Source organism: Silurus meridionalis, chromosome 20 (genome assembly GCF_014805685.1).
Source record: "Silurus meridionalis isolate SWU-2019-XX chromosome 20, ASM1480568v1, whole genome shotgun sequence".
Lineage (NCBI taxonomy): Eukaryota > Metazoa > Chordata > Actinopteri > Siluriformes > Siluridae > Silurus > Silurus meridionalis.
Genome location: NC_060903.1, coordinates 11,837,501 through 11,861,204, shown reverse-complemented (window position 1 = coordinate 11,861,204; position 23,704 = coordinate 11,837,501). Strand labels below are relative to the sequence as shown.

At 37.6% G+C, this 23,704-nt stretch overlaps 2 protein-coding genes across 2 annotated transcripts in view; one reads left to right on the top strand and one right to left on the bottom strand.

The window, feature by feature from the left end:
• The first annotated feature begins 581 nt into the window (after positions 1-581).
• Positions 582-19,269, top strand: cdyl (chromodomain protein, Y-like). The gene is made up of 7 exons (XM_046876587.1): positions 582-873; positions 12,775-13,495; positions 14,775-15,043; positions 15,286-15,458; positions 17,435-17,645; positions 17,973-18,116; positions 18,384-19,269. Exons 1-7 carry the CDS (start codon positions 847-849, stop codon positions 18,537-18,539), a joined length of 1,701 nt encoding a protein of 566 aa, XP_046732543.1. The 5' UTR covers positions 582-846; the 3' UTR covers positions 18,540-19,269.
• A 1,586-nt stretch (positions 19,270-20,855) lies between these two features.
• trnau1apb (tRNA selenocysteine 1 associated protein 1b) overlaps positions 20,856-23,704 on the bottom strand; it is an 8,329-nt gene continuing 5,480 nt past the window's right edge. Inside the window, exons 6-9 of the mRNA XM_046876588.1 lie at positions 22,429-22,548; positions 21,957-22,194; positions 21,652-21,694; positions 20,856-21,162 (exon numbers count right to left, since the gene is read on the bottom strand). Of these exons, the coding sequence (XP_046732544.1) occupies positions 21,035-21,162; positions 21,652-21,694; positions 21,957-22,194; positions 22,429-22,548 (529 nt within the window). The 3' untranslated portion in view covers positions 20,856-21,034. The remainder of the gene's footprint in view (positions 21,163-21,651; positions 21,695-21,956; positions 22,195-22,428; positions 22,549-23,704) is intronic.

Below are 23,704 nucleotides of genomic sequence, written 5' to 3'. Positions count from 1 at the left end.
TATCAAATGTATATGTAATATTAATATTGTACTTATTTATATTCCAATACACGTTTTAGGTTTGTTGAGGTGTATTGTAGAGGTTGTTCATAGGTCTTGATGTTTCCTGTGAACTCACTATGAAATATATTTCATTATACATACATTTTTTGTTTTAATTATTATAGCTTTTACTGAATTTTCTTGTTGTTTTTTGTTTTAGTTTTTTGAAAAAACAATGTTATATTCATTTGGGCTGATTTTTGAACGTATCTGAAAATATTTCTTTTGCCACCGTCTCTTGTCAGTCATTTATTTTTGATTATGTTAGCAAACGACAATTATTTTTTTTTTAAATTAAAATAAAATCCCATTATTAAATATTGTTTTTTGAGAACAGTAAAATGTTAAAGAAATAAAACTCATTCACAGCGTCCCAGCTACAAGCCAAATCCTAGCTATGGTTTTGGCAGCTTTACACGTTCATTAAAAAAAACCATTAATGTCCAAATCTAAATATTTAAAAGAAAATGTGTTTACTGTAGTAACCAGAATACATTGATTGGCTATTAAGTAAAGCGACAGTTGACCAAACGTAGAGACGTCATGACCACGTGACCTCGCCACTTTGATTCCGAAGCGTTGTCTTGTACAGCAGAGCTTCCGAAGTTTAGAAACACTCAGTTTTTTAAGTTTGTTATTATTAACCTGGAGCAGATCTTTTCGTATGGTGTTTCATGAGAAGCCGCGCTGGCGTGTAGTAAAGACGGTCCCGCGAGAAAAGTTGGAAAGAACAAGGCCAGAAAGAGAATTGAACTGGAGAAAGGCTTCCAGTCGGATTACTCCAGCATCGAGTATCACCAGGCCATGATGGCCACAGAGGAGCTGTATGAGGTAAGTCCTCCTCAAATAACAGACAATTCTTACGAACAATACTACCTTTAGTATCGCGATCACGCTCGACACTGACACTTAGTTTGAGTTTAGAAGCTTCTTGGATCACAGACGATAGATATGTCCTGCAGTGTTCGGGTGGATTGTTAGCCCACTAGCTAGTTGTTTCGTAGCGCCTACACGTTGCTTCCTGAGTACCTGTTATATATTTTTTTTATTGTTGGTGGTCTTGTTGTACTTGATGGAGATGTGCCTGACATGAAACATGCGCTTAAGTCTTAACATTTTTCCCCCTTTCATGAGTGAAAACTTGTACATGTCAGAAATGTGTTGGAATAATAAAGATACAGCACTTAACATGTGGAAGATTCCCCAGTGATCGAGTATCTTTCTTCTATCCGTCTACTTCCCTCTTTTTTTCTTTTTTTTTTATATGACCAGGATGGCTCTCCTACTTTTTATTACGTGTATATATAATATTAATGTCGTAGTTAATGTATGTTAGTGGTTTGTAAAAAAGTGTTTGTAGGGCTGAGTGTTTCCTGCAAACTCGATAAGAACTATAATTCTTTATACACATTTTTTTTGTCTTTGATTATTATAGGTTTTTGGGTAGAACAATGATGTCGGGTCCTCATTTGGGCTGTTCTCTAAATATATTTGAAGACAAAAGAGTATATAACAAACAAAAGAATGACTACATCCACTAGATATTTTGGTTATAAGAGACCTTGGTGATTTTATTATTTTTTATAGGAAAAGACAACTTTATTTAAGTGATTCTTCTCATGCTTAACTAAAAGAAAAAAAGAAAACCACATCTTATTTCAAAGAACTGTGACTAAGTATGTGGTGTTAGTGATACTGGGTTACATTTATTGAATTATTTATTAATTTAATTTCTTTTTAAATTATACTTCTTAATTGATGTTCTGTTGTGCACATCGGTGCTTACATTGTTTATCAAGAAGATCAAAGTTTGATCAGTCCTGAAACTTTAGTCGTATTATGATAGTAGTAGATAGTATTATGTCTTATTATTATTGACTGTATTGTCCTGATCACTTCTGTCAGTCACTATGTAGCTTATGTCACTTTCTTGCCTTAAGCTGCAACATGCTCAGTAACATCATGGTATTTTATATCTCTGCTGACAAAGTATGCTGTACACTATTGTCAAAACATGGTAAAGGGTTAGGGTTAGCATGTCCATTATTTAAAGCGTCTCGTTTAAAAGTCTCGTTTAAAAGTCTCGTTTAAAAGAACACTACAGCTTATAATGTGTTGTGGTGCAGAGAGGGGGATTGTGGGTAAATGTGGCACACAGACACACTAGCCTATAATCCTCTCAGAAGCTAATGACATGCAGTGTGTATCTTCTGTGCTATGTGCCAGGTGAATACCGATTGGTGGCTGGAGAGAGGTCTTACGAAGACAGAAATGGTTTGATGAGACATTGTGAAATTTGTTCTGTGCTAGTTTTCATCCTGTGTTGAAGGTTTTACATGAGATATGATCAAAGTACTGTATAATAGATTGATTAATTGAAAACTACAGTGCTAGATTTTACAATGGCTATTTTATCTTGCAGAGATGTACAAGCTTCCTATTTTTCATTTACCATATTGTGTATATATACCATATGCATAATACATGTATTATTCCATCATTCATAGAATTGACGAATTAAGCACTAATTAAGTCGAAGTACTTTCATACAAAGCCACTCATGCTGAGTACACTGGAAATGACATACTACAGAAATACTTTCAATGAGAACATTAAATGCCACCAACATAATCATGATTTGCAGTAACATATTTAGCATATATTTATATGTAACATGTGGGTACTTCAATCTGATCTTTTTCATATTTTGGTAAGACAGTTTCCCTCTACCTGTTTACTGTTTGACTTGTGACTGATGTATTTAGAGTAAGAAGGAATATTGCTACTAAGATTTTAAGACAGCATCCTATCACAATTTTAGCTGTTGCCAACTTTGAGTAAAATTCTTATTTTTAAAGTACAGTGTAAGTAGCACAAGCAAGACAGCTGTAGAATTATAAAATAAGCAAGTTCTTCCTGTGAACTTCGAGACATTGTGGGATAGTTTAATAAAAATGATTTTAAATAATATTTTAATAATTCAATAATGTCCTTATTTATGGTGATGAATATTTATTTATACAGCAGTAGCAAAAAGCACAGATATGTGGCCTTGTAATACGAAGTATAGTAAAAGTCAAGTTTGGATGCCCCCTTCTCTTTGTGTTTTTTATTTATTTTTCTTATTTTCAAGATAGGACAATAATACTAAAGAAATCCAGACTATTAGAGAACACATCTGGAATTATGTAGTGAACAAAAAATTCTTAAACTACCCAGATTATATATTTTTATTAAGCTTATCCAAAACAGCTACATTTAGCTGTCCATACTCATTGCATTTTATATATATATATATATGTTCTTGAAAAAACTAAATATACATAGTATATGTGAAACACAACCTGTTATTTTCTCATACATGCATCTATAATAATGAATAAAGTTATGTAAATAACCAGAACATCCTCTTAATCCCTACCAAACCCAAATTGTCCCACAAAAACTAAAATGGATAAAGAAAAATAAATGTAGAAAATGTTCCAAATGTAGAAAAGACATCAGGTCCTTTAACCAAGAAAAAGTGAAAGCAGTATTCGTCTTTTGGCTATCAGTGAGGCAAAAGCAATAAAATTGGCATGGTGCTTATTATATAAACCATCAACGGGAGATACTCCAAAAATTGCAATTATTGGCAGGGTTTCACAGAGACATTAAGAGTTTTTGACAATGTGTCAAAGAAAGAAGACCAGAAAGAATTCAGTTTTGGACAGGTGTAAAATGTATGAGTGTGATCTGCCCGGGACAACAAACATCTATTACACCTGCCATCTTTTGTTAAAGAAAGTTTTTAAAATTTTGCTTTGGTGAAATGGATTCTTTAAACAATTTTAAAATGTATAAGACTCAAATGGGCACAAATACAGACCAAATACAAAATATGCTTCAGCAAAATTGCGTAGCTGAAAGTAACGGAATAAATTAGATTTGGAGACACTGAATCTACTCAACAAATTTTTGAATGACACACACGTGTGATCCAGAAATGAATCATGAAATAGTAACATGCCCCTCGCCCTGAGCTGAGCAAAAGTTGAATCCAGAGTAGAAGTCCCAAAAAGATGATTGCCACAAATAGGTCCGTAAGTGGACACTGTTTTTAATCTAAAGTGATGTCGGAACTGTTTCCAGATTTTAAGTGAGGAAAGTACAATTGGATTAGTGGTGTATTTACAGGGGGGGTCGCAAATTAAGGTCGAAAACTAATGCAGATAAAGAGGATCATGTGCAGGAGTTAGCTTCGATCATTTAATCGAAGAATTAATATCAGAGGAATTACAACATAAATATATTTTCTGGATATTAACTACCCAGTAATAGAAAAGGAAATTTGAAAAGGCAAGACCCCCATCCCGTTTAGTTCTAGAAAATTTACCATGTTACTTGTGGGGGTTTCCCAGCCCAGACATATGAGGATATAATGGCATCAAATTTTATTAAAAAGGATTTGGAGGAAAAATGTGAACAGTTTAAAACAGAAAAAGCATACGTGGTAGGATATTCAATCCTGAAAACTAAAGATAATGGAAATTTATTCCAATGCTGAGGATCTACTTTAATACGGTCTACTAATTTTTGTAAAATGTTCTTTATGCAGTGACGAATGAATTTGATATATGAACCCCCAAATGCCGAAAATCAGCAAAAGACAGGAAAGGGGAGCATATCCGGGGGAATTTGTTTTGCCAATCCATTTATGGGGAAACACTTTATCAAGTTTTAACCTGTATCCTGAAATAAATTCATACTCATTCAATAGATTCATTATACTATCCATACACTTAAGAGGATCTGACACATATAGCATTAGATCGTCTGCATATAGTAAGACGTGGTGTTCCCTTCCTCCTCTACGAATTTCCTGTAAATACTAAAGACGATTTTAAGGCTATAGAAAGAGGCTCTATAGCCGAAGCAAAAAGTAAAGGTGAGAGTGGAAAGCCTTGACAGGTGCCACGAGAAAGTGAAAAACAAGAGGAGGTTTAAGAGTTTTCACACAAGCTGAGGGAGTTGGATATTTTAAACAAATCCATGAGATGAATCTGGATCCGTATCTTTGTAAAACCATGAATAAATAATTCCACTCCACTCGGTCAAAAGCTTTCTCCACAACGAAAGAGATTTTCTCTGCATCGAGAGAGAGCTATTTCTGGCCTTGATGGATGGACTAAAGATTACATTCAAAAGTCTAAGTATATTGGACGATAACTAATGGCCCAGTATAAAGCCAGTTTGATCATCTGATATGATCAATGAAAGATGATTCTCTAAACGTTTGGCTAAAACTTAGTACTTTAACATCGTTATTGATTAGGTTAACTGGCCTGTAGCTGCCGCAAAGTTTAGGGTCCTTGTCTTTCATTTATATTAATGAGATCAAAGCTTGGTTCAGAGATGGTGATAAAAAAACCTTGGTCAAGGGAGTGATTGTAAAGCTCTAATAACATAGGGATAGCAGAACAGAAAACTTTTTAAAGAATTTGTCAGGGAAGCCATAATGGAAAGGAGCATTGTTATTTTTCATGATCGAAATGTTCCCCAAGCTAAGAGGTTCATCTAGGCCACTGACTGCGACAAATACAACTCTGAAGCTCGTATTTCTAAACGTAACGAGAGACCAGAATATACGTTCACACCACCGATTACCCACGTAAAATCGTTAACTCCTATAACTTAAATCTACACCCAGCTTAAAACTAACTTTAAATAAACAATAGGAAAAAAATTTATGAAACAAGCAAATAGAAAGGTAATATTAGATTGAACACGTTATACAAAAGTTCCACCTCAGGAAGGCGCCGAAATCAAGGGCAAAAAAGCATGCCGTTTATGTCTGTTACCCAAATAATTTCATTAATGTGCAACACGTAACCTGTATATATAGTAGAGATGTTGCAGACTAATATTCCTTGTGTGCAATTTCACTAAGATAGAGTGGGAACTTAGAACTGTCTTAAAGTTATTTACCACAGCTTAAACCTACAGAAATCACCCACTCCTTATGGAAATGCACCTTAGTCCATTAGTCTCAGAGTAGGGCTGGGCGATATGGCCCAAAATCCCAGATTTTTTCACAAAAAATTTAAAACGATTTAAATCGATTTTTTTCCCCCCTGCTTAAAATCAATCTGCATATGACAAAGAAAATGTAAAAAAAAAGTTTTAACTTTATTAAATAAAGTTTATTTACCCTTCTGGGATTATAACCCACTTTGGGTTAAAGTGCAATCAGAAACAACAAGCCAAAAATACAAGATGGCGGCCCTGCCATTGTAAATTGTGAAAATAGAACGTAACATAATATAAAATGAGCAAACCTACAAAGAAAAAATGTTTAGTGAGTGTTTAAATATGGAACATGATTGAAAATGCACCTGAGGTTTCAAGTGATTTTGCCTTTACTTTTCTCCAAAACCCCACAGTAAAATGAGATAAAATTTAACAGAGTAATAGACAGGGACACTAAAAATAAGAAGTATTTGAAAGATTGAGCAAACCTATAAAGAAAAATGCGGCTGCTTAACCGTGTATTTTCAAGATGCGGCTGCTTAACCGCAGTCTTGTGCTGCAGCTGTCTTGTTCATGTCGTAGGGCCCTACGTCTCTCCCACTCGACAGCATGCCTCTGTTTGAGGTGCTGCAGTAAATTGGTGGTATGGCTACCTTTGCTTGCAACAGCCTTCAAACACAGTTTGCAGCGAGGTGTTGTGTGTGCTGCGTCTGATGCAGCAAAACCGAACCAATTACAGATGACACTGTGCCTTTCTTGGGAACGAGTTCTACTCTGCTCGCTGCCATGTTGTTTGTGTATCTCTATGGCAAATGGGAGGGGGGAGGGCTGAGTTTGTTCAAAACTATGGAAGCCCAGCGGGGAGCATCCGCGGACATTAAAGAGAAAACCGAGTTTTATTAAAACAGATCGATGTGAACTACACATTCAAGTTAATCGATAAAATCGATTTATCGCCCAGCCCTATCTCAGAGTTAGTTAGGAAAGTTCTGCTGGTAAAACGACTTCGCTGCCTCAAGAGAGCTGAAGATCCGTTACAGCTCACTCGGAGGCAAGCCGGGTATGACATTCCAAATCGTACTCCTTGCTTGTAAAGCAGGCTCTTGATCTTATTAAAATTCGCTCCTTTCCTTGCCAGTGCTATGCTAAAGTCCTCGTACATCTTGATCTTGTGGCTGTTATAGGAAATGTCCTTCTAATGACAGTTTCCCTAATGATGTATCAGTGAAATCTGATTATCAGCGGCCGTGGAGGTTCACCTGCGCGAGGTTTAGATCGGAGACTGCGGTGGGCATGATCCAGCTCAGGTGGTTCTGCTGCGCAGTCGTCAAGAAGCTCAGAAACCATTAGTTACGAACACTCTTGCGATCTTTTTTTCAATGTCCTCCGGTAAACCGTATATTTTGCCGCTTCGAACGAGATATAAAATCTTCTATATTATCCTTAAGAGCCGTGTTTTCTTTTTCAGTGCTCGTCAGTTTGGACTGAAGGAGCTTTCCATCATGCTCGAGCTGAGTATTTGGTCACTGTGTTCTGAGAGATCCGTTTCCAACTCGTTGATCGTAGCTGCCTGTGCTGTTAAACAAACGATTCAGTTGAAAACCTAATTGGTTCCAGGGAACTATTTAGAAGTGCAACGGATTCCACAGTCATGTCTTTTTAGAATTTTCCAAGCTTCTTAACTAGGGCTTTAGCTGTAAGCTGCAAAGTTGTGGATTCGTTATCTGCCATTTAACTGCTTTCTTTACAGGCCCGATCATGATGATCTTGAGTCTGTTGTTTTCTGCCTGTCTTTGTAGACTTGCTTATTGCAAGTAAAAATTCCAGAGGCGTAGACCAGCAAAAACAAAAATTTGATGCAACAAGTTCGATTTGCTAATAAAATAGGGTGTATTCTGAAAATATTACAAGTAATAACGCGGAAGTCCCGCTCATTGCATTCTATCATCAGATTGACGAGGTAGTCCCGTGGAATGGTATTCCATTCACAGTTTCACAGTCTTGTGCAGAGGAAAGTGTGAGTACAGAGTCAATAGCCCTATTATTGCCACTATCACTACTGTTCCATATTATGGTAAGAAATACTCGGTTAAGTAAAGAGAAAAACAATCCATCATTACTTTAAGAAATTAAGGTCGGTCAATCTAAAAAAATCTCGAAATTTTTAGTGTTTCCCCCAAAACCATCAAAAGCTATGATGACACAGGCTCTCATGAGGACCATCCCAGGAAAGGAAGACCACAAGCTACCTTTGCTGTAAAACAGTGGTCCCCAATCCCCGGGCCACGTAGTACCGGGACGCACAGAGAGAATACATAACTTACATTATTTACGTTTTATTTATTATCTGATTCTGAACAGTATTATTTTGGAAAATTACCGGATTCTCTACGCCACATCTGTCTATGACTCACTCTTGATGCATGTCAAGATGCCTCGGTCAAATGTCTTACCTACATCCGCTACCTTCTTAAAGGGGCTGCTCCGGCCGGTAACACATAATACATTACCGCTAAATTGAAACCCCTAAGCTAGCAAAATGAACAAAAAACAACACGGTGGATTCACGTTTATTATCATATTTAGAAATAACCAGTTTTTATACTGGTCGTATCATTTTATTTTGTTGTGTTTATCAGCCAACACCTTTAAGGCCAGTCCGTGAAAATATTGTCTAACATTAAACCGGTTTGTGGCGCAAAAAAGGTTGGGGACCGCTGTTGTAAAGGATAAGTTTATTAGAATTACCAGCCTCAGAATCTGCCAGTTTGAATGAATGCTTTTTGGGGTTCATGTGACCGACATTATATTTTAACCTCCACTGTTCAGGGAGGGGAGACTGTGTCTCCTGTCATGTGACTGAGTCTCATGATGCTAAACTGACGTTTTGTAAACAAGGTAAGGGAGACGAGATTGAGATGGTTTGGACATGTGCAGAGGAGGGACTTTGGGTATATCGCTTGAAGAATGCTGAGGATGGAGCCACCAGGAAGGAAGAAAAGAGTAAGGCCAAGGAGGAGGTATATGGATGTGGTGAGGGAAGACATGCTGGTAGTTGGGTTGAAGGAGGCAGATGTAGAGGACAGGGGGGTATGGAGACTGATGATCTGCTGTGGGTGACCCCTAATGGGAGAAGCCTGAAAGAAGTAGTAGTAGTAGATGGTAAACTGCATTTACTTGCTGTTTACCTGTACTATGCAATGACAAATACCTCTGGCTATCTAGCTATCTAGCTATCTATCTTGATTCTGACAAGGCTAACTGAGAGAATGCTAAGAGTGTGCAAAGCTGTCATCAAAGCAAAAGGTGGCTACTTTAAAGACTAAAAAAAAATATAGATTATATTTTGGGTTATTTAACAATTTTTTTGTTTACTACATAATTCCATACATGTTCTTTCATGATTTGTATGTCTTCAATATTAATGTTCAGTGCATCTAGAAAGTGTTTACAGGGCTTCACTTTTTCCTCATTTTGTTACGTTACCGCCTTATACCAAAATGGATTAAATTCAATATTTTCCTCAAAATTCTACAAACAGTACCCAATAATGACAATGTGAAAGAAGTTTGTTTGAAATCTTTGCAAAATAAAAAATCACACGTACATTTAGTATTCACAACCTTTGCCTTTACACTCAAAATTGAGCTCTAGTGCGTCCTGTTTCTACTTATCATCCTTGAGATGTTTCTACAACTTGATTAGATTTCACCTGTATTGTCTGTAGATCTCCAAAACAGGATTGTATCGAGGCATAGATCTGGGGAAGGGTACAGAAAGATTTTGCAGCATTGATGCTACCAATGAGCACAGTGGCCTCCATCATCTGTAAAGTTTGGACCCACCAGGACTCTTTCTAGAGCTCGCCGCCAGCCAAACTGAGATCGGGGGAGAAGGACCTTAGTCAGAGAAGTGACCAAGAAACTCATGGTCACTCTGAAAGAGCGCCAGCATTCCTCTGTAGAGAGAGTAGAAGCTTCCAGAACAACCACCATGTCTGCAGCACTCCAAGAACCAAACCTGTATGGTAGAGTGGCCAGATGGAAGCCACTTCTCAGCAAAAGGCACGACAGCCCATCTGGAGTTTGCAAAAAGGTACCCGAAAGAGACTCTGACCATGAGAAACAAAGATTGACCTCTTTAGCCTGAATGCCAATTATACTGTCTGGAGGAAACCAGGCACCGTGCATCACCCAGCCAATACCAGTTTTTCAGCAGCAGGATCTAGAAGACTAGTGAGAGACATCCTTGATAAAAAAAAAAAAAAACTGTTTCAGGGCGACCTCAGACTGGGGTGAAGGTTCATCTTCCAACAGGACAACAACCCTAAGCACCCAGCAAAGATAACAAAGGAGTGGCTGCGGGACAACTCTGTTAATGTTGTTGAGTGGCCCAGCCAGAGCCCAGACTTGAACCCGAATTAACATCTCTGAGAGATTGGAAAATGTCTGTGCACCGATGCTCCCCATCCAACCTATTGAGTATTGAGCAAAGTCTGTGAATACTTGTGAATCTTTTATTTTATTTTGAGGAATATAATGAGTTTAATCCATTTTGGAATAAAGCTGTAACATAAAATGTGAAAAAAGTGAAGTGCTGTGAATACTTTCTGGATGCACTGTACAGTGTTTAAAATAGGGCTGAAACGATGAGTAATTCAGAATACAAAAAATCATTGAGGCAAATAATTGCTTTGTTTAGTTCATTTAACTACACGCATGCTCTAAACAGGTTAACACATGCTGCAGAATGAAAAAATAAAGAAATTGGGAGGAAACAGCAAGAGGCAAAGAGAAGATTTACATAGAAGCCTGTAGGGCTGGGCGATAAATCGATTTTATCGGTTAACTCGAATGTGTAGTTCACATCGATCTGTTTTTATAAAAATCGGTTTCCCCTTTAATGTCCGCCGACGCTCCCCTCTGGGCTTCCATAGTTTCGAACGAACTCAGCCCTTCCCCCGTGCATTTGCCATAAAGATACACAAACAACATGGCAGCGAGCAGAGAAGAGCTCGTTCCCAAGAAAGGCACAGTGTCATCTGTAATTTGGAATTGGTTCGGTTTTGCTGCATCAGACGCAGCACACACAACAGCTCGCTGAAAACTGTGTTTAAAGGCTGTTGCAAGCAAAGGTAGCCGTACCACCAATTTACTGCAGCACCTCAAACAGAGGCATGCTGTCGAGTGGGAGAGATGTAGGGCCCTACGAAATAAACTAGACAGCGGCAGCACAAGACTGCGGTTAAGCAGCCGCATCTTGAAAATACACGGTTAAGCAGCCGCACTTTGTTTCACAAATTTAAACTAATTTTACTGTGGAGTTTTGGAGAAAAGTAAAGGCAAAATCACTCCAAGCATCACTGCATTTTTAACCATGTTCCACATTCAAACACTCATACAACATTTTTCTTTATAGGTTTGCTCAATATTTCAAATACTACTTATTTTTAGTGTCCCTGTCTATTACTCTCTTAAATTTTATCTCATTTTACTGTGGAGTTTTGGAGAGAAGTAAAGGCAAAATCACTCAAAACCTCAGGTGCATTTTCAATCATGTTCCACATTTAAACACTCATAAAACATTTTTCTTTGTAGGTTATGTTACGTTCTATTTTCACAATTTACAATGGCAGGGCCGCCATCTTGTATTTTTGGCTTGTTGTTTTTGATTGCACTTTAACCCAAAGTGGGTTATAATCCCAGAAAGGTAAATAAACTTTATTTAATAAAGTTCAAACTTTTTTTGAACATTTTCTTTGATTTTAAGCAGGGGGAAAAAATCGATTTAAATCGCAAATTGGATTTTTTGTGAAAAAAATCGGGAATTTTTTTTTTTTTTAGGTAATATCGCCCAGCCCTAGAAGCCTGTTTCCACCACATAAAAAAAAAAAAAGTTTTCAGAATTCTGACTTTATTTTTTTCTCTTGCCAATCAGGCAGCGTCACTCACTCTGTAGTTACAGAAAGCTTTACACATTGAAAATGTGAGTGCCTACAATCACTAAAATCGCATAGTATCAAACTAGGCCTCCGATCCCTGGAGATAACTTTAACAATCAGCTCTAAAGGAACAAGACAGATGAAGCAGAGGCGCCTCGTGGCAGAAATGGGCTTCCATAGATTCAGACCAAAGACAGTTTTCAGTTTGGGATCATTTTTGACTAAAACATATAAAGAAAACACTGTACAGTGCATTTCCTTTTTTTAATTATTATTATTATCGGCGTAATCTGATTTTATTTTTATTTTTTATTTTATTTACAAACTTGCATTTTGATTTTATATGGCAATTAAATGCACTAAGTGGGTTTAGTTTTCACAGATATTCTTGTATGCAATTTCAGCAATAAATGTAATTTTTTTCTAAAAAGGAAACAATGCTTGTTAATTTTACCCGTCTTATTTTCTCTTCTATATTTAGTATTGCTCTTTAATAAATAAATTGTTTTTTAAAAGTATATATGCATAGAGCATATATTTATGTATGTGTTTTCAAACACTGTTACTAAGGAAATTTTTTTATATTCTTATTTTTCTTATATGCTTACGCCTGAAAGTAATTTTTTAAATAATTTAGTACTCTGCAATTCAAGGCACATCTGTGATTTGTCTGATGATGCATCCACTATTAGCTTTCTGTTTATTTTTTTCTTTTTTTTCAGTTTTGTTCTAGGAGAAACATTTAAAAATACATTTTGTCCTCTCTTTTTCATGCTGTCTAGGTTGAGAGAATTGTTGGTAAACGTAAAAACAAGAAAGGGAAAATGGAGTACTTGGTTCGCTGGAGGGGTTATAGTTTTGAAGGAGACACTTGGGAGCCTGAGGCAAATCTAACCAGCTGCACGGAGTTTATAAATGAGTTTAATCGGCAGCACAGTGAGAGACAGGGCGACACCCCCAATGTGCGCTCTACACGCAGGTCACCCAGCACAGCCATGGGTTGTAACTCCAACAACAACAATGCTCGCAAGCAGATGAACAGGCCTCAACCACCTAACAGCAGCCCATCTGCTCTGAGCATGCCTTCCACCAGTGTTACAAAGCAACTACACTCTCCACAGAACACACTGGATAACAGGGACATGGACACTAAAGCAGACACACAACAGCAGCCTTTTATATCCACTCCTGCCTCCAGCACTTTACGCTGTAGTATGGACCTTGTGAAATCTGGAATCAAAATCTTAGTGCCAAAAAGCCCGATGAACAGTCGTGCTGACTCAGAGCAGTCTCCCAGTGAGGCAGCACATAGTCTGGAACAGGGCGGAGAGGAGCCCGATTCTGTACCCCCTGAGGTGGCTGTGCAGGAGAAGTCTGCCGGACATGTCCTTGTGCCAGGACAGGAGCGGGCACGCATGGGCACACGACCCAGAACACAGGCAGCTCTGCCTCCACCTCAAGTTCCTATCACTCCTGCTGCAGTCCGCACACTGAATGGGAAAGGTACATTGTCACTTGTAAAAGATGTGTTTGTCTATATTATTCAATGTCTATCTGTTGTGACGTACACCGACCCGGCATAATATTATGACCGGTAAACTGAATAACACCGATTTTCTCTTTATTATGGTACCTGTTAGTGGGTGGGATATATTAAGCAGCAAGTGGACATTTCGTCCTCAAAGTTGATGTGTTGTAAGCAGGAAAAATAGGCAAAAATAGGGATTTGAATTTGACAAGGGCCAAGCTGTAATGGCTAGATGACTGGGTCAGAGCATCTCCATAACTCCAGCTCTTGTGGGCTTTTCCCAGTCTGCATTGGTCAGTATCTCGTAAAAGTGGTTAAAGGAACAGTGGTGAAGCGGCGACAGGGTCATTGGTGGCCAAGGTTCATTGATGCATGTGGGGAGGGAAGGCTGGTCCGTGTTATCAGATTCAACATATGAGCTACTGCAGCTCAAACTGCTGAAGAAGTTGATACTGTTAATGCTCGACGGGTCAGAACTGTTCTGGCAGCAAAAGGAGGGGGGGGGAACCAACACAATATTAGGCAGGTGATCATAATAGTATGCCTGATCGGTGTATGAATCTATTTATCTATTTATATTGCTAACTATAAAAGTCATACATTTTACTCCCAAGGTGAATACAGACCTGCCAACCCTAACCCACACGTTGTGCAGACGTGCCATATATTAAGTGACAAATTGACACACTAACTCTTGTTCAATTGTTGAACTGTTAATAATTTGACACTTGTGAAATCCCTGAACCTTTTCTCATCTCCCATTAGTGAGCATTTGAATATTGAGTTTATTCTTGTAAAAATAATATTTTATATTATTATAGTTTATATTAATTCCACATATCAGACATAAAAAAATGCACAAATGATGCCTTGTTTAAGTCCCATCACTAAGAGCTGCTGTATTGGACTGAATAAAATTTTATTGAAATAAATTTTGAAATTTTAACAATTTCTCATTTTAACCATACGATTTTTTTTAACTACTTCCATCCATTTCCTTTTAGGCAGGACAATGCATTGTTTCACTTTCAAGGTTGGCAGGTCTAACAATATTTTCCATTAAGTATTAATAACGTTTGAACCTCATTCATCGATGTCTGTTCCTATATGTCAGTTAGCCATCTTCAGATGTCTTTTGATCCCTTTTTTATCTAACCATCCATCACCATAAAAATAACAAATGTATGTGTAACTGGTATACATTTTTGTTGAGCTATTTGGCATGTTACTACAGATTGATCTAATTTGTCAAAGGTGTTTCAACAATTATGGAGGCCTCGTCAGCCAGTGGGTCAGCCAGTGTACAGAATGGCACAGCAGGAGTGGCAGCTTGCTCGGGGGTAACAAGTGCAATAAAACGGAGGCCCGAGGAACGATCTGCCATCGACAAACGCCTGCGCTTTAGTGTTCGTCAGACGGAGAGTGCTTATCGTTATAGAGACATTGTTGTGAAGAAACAGGATGGCTTCACACACATTCTGTTTTCTACCAAGTCTTCTGAGAACAATTCACTAAATCCTGACGTGAGTGTAAACACACTACATGTAGTTGCCGAACATCAGAAATGTCATATCAGGTTGTCTGTGGAACTATTTGTATTTATTATTTCCCCAGACAAGCTGGAGATGCAATAAATGTATTACATATTTAATTATCTGCTATTATTTCCTCAAATTACTATCACACATGCAGTCATTAAGTTAAATGTGGTTGTAGTATGTTTTGGTAGCAAGTGAATAAAGCTTCTGGCACCTGAATGCTGCAGGTGATGAAGGAAGTTCAGAGCGCCATGGCCACGGCATCAGCAGATGACAGCAAGTTGGTCTTACTGAGCGCAGTTGGAAGTGTGTTCTGTTTCGGCTTGGATTTTGTCTACTTAATCAGACGACTTACTGATGATCGCAAAAGAGAAAGCATCAAAATGGCTGAAACCATTAGGTATAAATGACAATTTTCACAAAATATAAATACAGAATTGTTTGTATTTTTTGTTTATCTTGACATTAAAGTGTGTTTTATATTTATAATGTAGGTGTAAAACTACATGCCAGTAAAAATGAATTCAGTTTGAGCACATGGTGGTTTAGGACCTTGCTGAAAACTGGATTTGTACCTGTTGAACAAGAGGTGTTTTGATTGGGGGAATAATAGAGGACAAATGTCTTAAGATAAGACTTTTAGTCTAATTAGTCTTTAAACTACATGATAACATATTGACAGCTGAGAAGTACTATTTGTAAGTCTCTTCAGATATAGGTTTTTAGAACAGCTTAGCTTTCAAGTGCTGAAAATGCATTTAAAGGTTGAGTCACTACCACCATACTTGCTTACTTCTAGAAATATTATTGTCTGTTTTCTAGCGTACATTTTGTATTTAGGTTTTTTTCATGATAATTTTTTATTATTAATTACTTTGTATATCAGTCTGGTTTCCCCAAAAGTCAGAGTATAGAACCAGAGCCAGCAACAAGCGCTCACTTGTTTGATCATTTTCTTGAACAGGTTTAAAATCAGGATTACTTTTTAGATGCCCCTGGAAGTTGTTTTTAACAGGACATTTCCAGTTTAACATCAATGGAGACGCATCTAATTTACATATATAGCATTTGGTAGATGCCTATATCCGGAATGACTTACAACTGAGCAGTTGATGGTTAAAGGGCCCAGCTCAAGGGACCAGTAATGGCAGCTTGGTGTTGCTGCGATTTGAACTTCGAATCCAGTGTCCAATGCCTTAACCACTGTGCTACCACCTCCAGTAAGCCTAAAAAAGTGCACTATTGTGTCTCATCAGATTCAGCATCCTGGTTCAGCACTGGCACTGAAACTAACATGAACCAACTATAATAGGAAAGGTCACACAAGACACAAATAAAACCTTTCTGGTGAAAAAGGCCTTTCATTGAAATTAATGTGAATTACCTATTTTTTGCCAGGTAAATGCAGGAAGAGGATTCAGTACAAATAAACTTCTGCTAGTGGTTAATTTTTCACCCTTCTTTTCTTACTTTGACCCAGTTTCTTATGTATATCCATTTTTAAGCAACTAGAAATATTCTTAGTTAATAATATTCTATTAAATGACTAACAAGCTAGCAGTACATAGCGTGTTCTGCAAAGTGTAGTTTGGTGTATGTGAGGGAAAAACCATTGTCAACTACAGTTTTCTAAATTATTACTGTTAAAATATTCTGCTCACAAATGTAGTACTTGCCCACCATAAACACTTTTTTCAGCACGTCCCATAAACACCTGTTAGGAGTTATTCTTTTGGTGAAACACTCAAACAAAATAAGTTCAATAGAAAGAAAATATAGAGTAAGGGGGAAACACATGCAATTAAAGAAAAAGGGGCATTAAGAAGTGCAGTCTTATGTTTCACATCTCTAAAATGCAGTTTGTGTAGATTTGAATGCTTGTTAAAATGTCATTATTAAAGTATCAAGAACAAAAGAAACAAGCATGCTGTAGATTGTATAAGGTGTTGTTTACCCAACAGTGTCTACGTTTAAAAGATGTAATGTATCATGATGCTTAAAATAAAATGTTTTAATGTTTACTAAAGAGCCAAACGTGTATATGTGTATTATTATATACTTAAGTAACAAATTTCTAAAGCTATTGCCATAAAGTGGCATATAATTATATTATATGGCTTTGTATGCTATAATATGATAATAGTTTAATAGAAATGTTCCAGCATGAATATATCCAGTGTATAAAGTATGTCAAATTTGTTGTGGAAAAACTCGTGTCCTGCACAGACTCCTGACCTCAAATATAATGCATATGATTTTTAAAACTGTTTAATGTACAGTATTTTCTATAAAATGGAACAAAATATAGTTATATTAAGCTTTGAGCAATTAGCTAAACAACATGATTTAATCCAAGTCTGTCTGATCTATTTTCAGGGCATTTGTAAACACATTTATCCAGTTCAAGAAACCAATTATTGCTGCTGTAAATGGACCTGCTGTTGGCCTTGGAGCCTCCATCTTGCCACTTTGTGATGTTATCTGGGCTAACGAGAAGGCCTGGTTTCAAACCCCATATGCCATCTTTGGCCAGACACCGGATGCATGCTCCTCTGTGACATTCCCTCACATCATGGGTGTTGCATCGGTGAGTGTGTGGACATTTTTACAATGTTAGATTAGTTAATTCATATATGTTTATTTATATATGTTGTATAATAAAAGAACTGCAATTGGTTTGGAACTTTTCTACATCTCTTTCGATTTTGTTAGTTATTTAATCTATGTATTTACTTACTATAAATTATGTGGTGTAAAAATACCAGTATGTACAGATATTTGTAATGGATGTAGCTGGTATTCACTCACATCCTCACTCCTGATGTCTTGATAAATAATTAAATAATTGTCATTTTGATTTTACTTTTCAGTTGCATATAAAAGATAAATACATACGTATAATTTGCTCTTTCAGGCTAATGAGATGTTGCTGAGTGGCAGAAAGCTGACCGCCCAGGAGGCATGTGCTAAAGGACTGGTGTCCCAGGTGCTCTGGCCAGGGACCTTCGCTCAGGAGGTCATGGCACGCATTAGAGAGCTAGTCTCTTGTAATTCAGTTGTAAGTCATCCCTTTTGTTTTGTTTTCATAATTGTTTATTCAGTGACATTCTGCATGCTCTCAAGTTCATATATTTCTCCTATTTTAATGCATTCCATTAGTCATGCACAAGTGGCATTAATACACACTCGCACGTATCTTTTTTTAAAAGCTGACAAATAGTTTTAACCTTCAGAGTACATCTACATCCATAAGTCATTTTTTTCATTTTGTATTTTATTTTACTTCATTTTCATGATGCTGCTTTCTACCATGACAACCCTGGAGGTTCTGCGGGAATCCAAAGCGCTGGTGCGGAATGTTAACAGAGCTGCCCTGGAGCAGGCCAACGAGAGGGAGTGTGAGGCACTAAAGAGAGTGTGGGGCTCCCCACAGGGCATGGACTCCATACTAAAATACCTGCAAAAGATAAATGACTTCTGATTTAATAAACATATTCACTCATCACACAGCGGACACCTTTCACAAGTGCCTGATGTGAAAGACAGTTCTTGAATAACTGCGTTTGCAAATCTCAGTATTGACCATGTTTATACATTTGCCTCTCAAAGCAAGTTTCCTTTCTGCTGACGGATTTCAGTTTCAGCTGTAAACATTATAGAAACCTTTTTTTTTTTAATACACACAGCAACTTCCACCTATCAGTGAAAGCTATCCTGTTCTGAATCAGCTACACTGGGCTCACAGTTCTGGTTCTATGCAGCAGATGGATTTTATATCCTTTTTTTGTTGTTTATTTAAAACTCATCACCACCTTTAAGAAACTTTAGGAAAACAATAGTTGTGCTTTTTTTTCCCTGCTGAATTTGAGAAAATATTTAACCTCTTGGCAGGCTCTGTGCTTATATTCTGGTCACTGGTGATTCACACATCAGTACCCTGTTTCCAGCAATGTGAGAATCTCAATCTGGTAATTAACAGTGTTAAACCTCCAACTATAAAATTTGTTATAAAAGTTATTTATGTTATAAACTGTATTAAGTATTTATTGACGATTGGATGCTTTCCAGTGTTTTCCCTTTCATTTGCTTCTTTTGTAAATGTAATCGCCATGTGTTGTATTGTGTTAAGAATCACTTTAATTTCTTATGAATGGTAATATTTGTTTAGCATATTGTAGATTTTTCTACTATAAAACACTTCACTGATTTTACTTTGTCCATATCTCTTTACTGGTCTAGAACAAAGACTTGGGTTTTAAAGTTTATTGTGAATTACTATAATACTACTGATACTATAAGTAGCTCTTAAGTCACTGTTTAACTTCAGATCATTTACTGCCCAGAATAATTAGGGTCTCGACTCACTGAAAGAACCATGCTGCTGTTCTAGATAGCTTTAGAGAAACAAATGAAAGAACTTTTAGGCTAAAGTGTATACCTGCATTTAAAATGAAGACTGGGGGTGGTAGCTCAGTGGTCAAGGCATTGGGGTTTGGATCGGAAGGTCACAAGCTTAAATCCCACCACCACAACCACGCTGCCACTGCTGGGCCCTTGAGCCCTTCCCTGCTCGGTAAGTTGCTCTGGATAAGGGTATCTGCCAAATGCCTTAAATGTAAGACCGTATTACACAAGCTTGCTACTGAATAAAAACTACTAGTAGTTTAGAAGCACTAGCAGAAGCACATGACCATGTACTACACAAACCGTTACATTTTTTAACTGCGTTTCTTTTTTTTACTAGTTAATAGGAAAATTGTGTTTGTTCAGAAAATATGAGAGTATAAAATAATAAATAAGCCCTGCTGAAACAACCTTCTATAACTACCATGAGTGCCCTAAAGGAGCGGTCCACAACTATTTTTTGTGCCACAGACCGGTTTATTGTCAGACAATATTTTCAAGGACCGGCCTTTAATGTGTGGCGGGTAAATACAACAAAATAAAATGATAGGACCGTCATAAAAACTGGTATATTCTAAATTTAATAAACATGAATTCACTGTGTATGCAACTTTATTTTTAGCTTCCTCGTAACATCGCGCTAACATATATAGTATCATATAGCAATACGGTTAGCCACAAAGAATGATACTCGAATTTGTTTATGTGGTGGCAGTCAGTAATTGCTTCTGTCCTTCCTGTTCACACTTTCTTTCAAAATACTCCAAAGGCTTGTCTTTTAATGCAGAATACTTAGTCATCAAGTGGCGATGCTGTTTTGAAGGCTTCATTGCCTCATTAGAGAGCCGGTCAGAGCGGGCTTGGTGCGTGGGAACAACCTGTTACAATAAATCCATATTTCAAGTAGGACTCCTGGTATTGTCTGTTAAACATTTTCTTTGGAGTCGTATGCTCTTCTTCTGTCTCTTCACGGGCTCTTTTACCCTGCGTAAAGAAACTTTCCAAAGCCGTTTGTTTTTTGTTCATTTTGCTCGCTTGGGGGTTTGAATTTAGCGGTAATGTATTATGCGTTAGCGGCCGGAGCCCCTTTAAGAAGGTAGCGGGTGGAGGTAAGACGTAACCGAGGCATCATGACATGCATCAAGAGTGAGTCATAGACAGATGTGGCGGAGAGAATTTTCCAAAATAAAACATCGTTCAGAATTAGATAATAAATAAAACTGAAATAATGTAAGTCATGTATTCTTTCTTTGAGGCCCAGTACCAATTGACCCATGGCCGGGGGATTGGGGACTACTGCTCTAAAGTATGAGCCGCAGAATGTTGTAAATGCTGTACAAAATTGATTACATTTATTTGCATTATTTCAGCGAGGTCAAAACTGAAATCTGTGTACTAAAAAGAACAATCTTTATTTAAATGATGAGGAAAACAATAGCCTGAACCCACAGAGAAATATAAAGCAGTGTCCACATGAAATAGGCCAAGTGTGTTTTTTGAAAGGTGAAGAGTTTGGTAGATGGCATTGACATTTACAGAAGAGAGATGTGAATAATCACAGGACAAGTCCTATTAAGAAATTTCAGATGTGATGCAATCCAAAGGCTGCCAGTAGCAATCCATCAGTGACTCATACAGCTCCTCACTGCGCTCCATGTACTGCTTGTTCAGTGACTCCACGTTCACTGGGGGGTTTGGCTCTGGAGGAAAACGTAAAATGTCAAGAAACAAACATATTTAACCAACCATGCACAACATTGCCAAATCCTGTCCTTCTTGTGATTTTACCCCTCCTCTAGATGTACCCTTACACTTAAAAAAAATAAAATAAAATAAAAAATAATGATGATGTTGGAGAAAAAGTCAAATGTTGTACAGGACTGTATAGCATAAATCCTGGCTAGCACCAAAACTGAATGAGACTGATTGCCCTCTGATTGCCCCATCCAGCAAAATAAGAGCAGGTAATTATATTATTTAATGATACTATTCTTTGTCTGTCATTACTGAGCCACACAATAGCAGAAAATTGCCCAAGAGTATATAAAAGCACAGCACCGCAGCTTTATGCTTTGAGAAAGTGTGCCAGTCTGTGAGCTTGTCATACTGGTGCTTAACCTGTGTATCTACACAATTATATAATTAAATACTAAAATAAATGCCATGCATACAAAAGAAAGGGTAGTTACCTTCATTTTCTTCCTCAACCTCTTCTGTGGCATCTTGGGATTGCTACAAAATATATAATAAAGATTAAAAGTAAAGTAGGGTAGATAGAAAGATTGTTTCTATCTGCAGCAAGACTCCCTTCTAATTTAAGCAGGAAAAAGACGAATAATTTGCCTGTGCTTAGACAAGACACTCTCATTATACTTAAGTTGTTGCATCCCTATTTGTTACAGACTGTTTTAAGCCTTCAAGTTCAAAACTCCATTTAGAGAGGAGATGATTGCCTAATAGTATTGCCTGCTTTGGAGGACAGACAGCTGCTTACCTCTGTGGTTGTCTGCACATCAGGGGGCACGGGAGGCATTCCCATTGGTGGAGGGGGTCCCATCATTCCATGAGGAACAGGAGGGGGCATTGCATAAGGATTATATCCATAGTTGTAGCTGTTGTACTGATCATAACCCCAATGTTGGTAGTAATTGTTGTAGGGCTGCTGATAGTACTGCTGCTGGTAATTGCTATTATAGTTGTGACTCTGGTTGTGGTAGTTGTTTGATTTGTTGCTGTAAAGTTATTTAAGGATAATTTTAGTAAAAAGGTTGCTACAAAAATACAATCCTAGATTTTAGCACACACTATTATCTAGACAGACAAACAGAAATGCTCAAGCTAGTATAAACAGGCCAGTAAGTATTAACTAGACTTCATTGCTAAAGTCTAGATGTAGATCACTGGATTTGTGCAACCGCTGTTCAAGCTAACCACTGGCAGGTCACTGCTTTCAAAAACATGTTTACCTTTTGTTGACTGCAATACTGATTCTGATAGCTTTGCCCCCCAGACCTGTCGCATTCTGAAACTCCTCCAAGGCTTTCTTCTGCTCACTTTCATCACCAAATTTCACAAAGCCGTAGCCCCTGTGTCATTAAGAACAACACTAAAGTGTAAAAATTCACTGTTAAGAGTTTATTCACATTGAACCACACACACACACACACACATCTCTTTCTCTCTCTCTCTCTCAGGGGTGTACACGTATTCAAAATTTTTCGGTATTATGTTCCCCCCAGGAACATATTAAGTTTGTTTAGTTTCCACCTCCTACTTTGAATGCATTCATTATTATTATAATTTCTATCAAACTTGAAAACATAGAAACTAGAGTCAGTGTCACTGTGGCTACTCATCGGAAATAAACTAATTAAATATTTTCATTTATTTAATTTTATTTAATCAATTTATTTTGTGCCAAGTTTTTGGATTACTTAATTTAATCAGTATAATAAAGTGAGTACATCCTAAGTAATAACAGCTGTACATTGTTTAACTATGCCCTATATGTCCTATTAATCATGCTAATTTTTTTGTCTGCTTTACAGGACCATACAATTGTGTGCATCTTGTTTTAGAGCAGTTAAAATTTGGTGCTTTGAGTACAATTCTCTCATACTGACCACTGGATGTGCAACATGGCAACTCATGTCAAAGAACTCTGAAGATTTGAGAAATAGAATGGTTGCACTCCACAAAGATGGCCTAGGCTTCTAATTATGTATTTGGTAAGACCCTAAAACTGAGTTAGATTGCAGTGGCCAGGGTCACACAGGGATTTTCCAAGATGGGTTCCACTTGTAACAGGCCTCGCAAGAGTCGACCAAAGAAGTTGAGCCCTCATGCTGTGCGTCAGGTGCAGAAGCTGGCTTCAAAATACAGACATGCTGCCAGCATTGCTTTAGAAGTTGCAGAAGCGGAAGGTCCATACGCCGCACACTGCAACAAGTCAGTTTGCATGGCCATGATCCCAGAAGGAAGCCTCTTGTGGAACCATGTCCTGTGGTCTGATGAGAAAGATAAACTCGTTTGGCTCAGATGGTGTCCAGCATGTGTGGTGATGCCCTGATGAGGAGTACCAAGAAATTTTTGTCTTGCCTACAGTCAAGTATGGTGGTTGTAGAATCACGGACTGGGGCTGCATGAGTGCTCCTGGTACAGGGGATCTGCAGTTCATAAAGGTAAACATGGATTCCAACATGTATTGTGACATTCTGAGGCAGAGCTTTATACCCTCCCTTC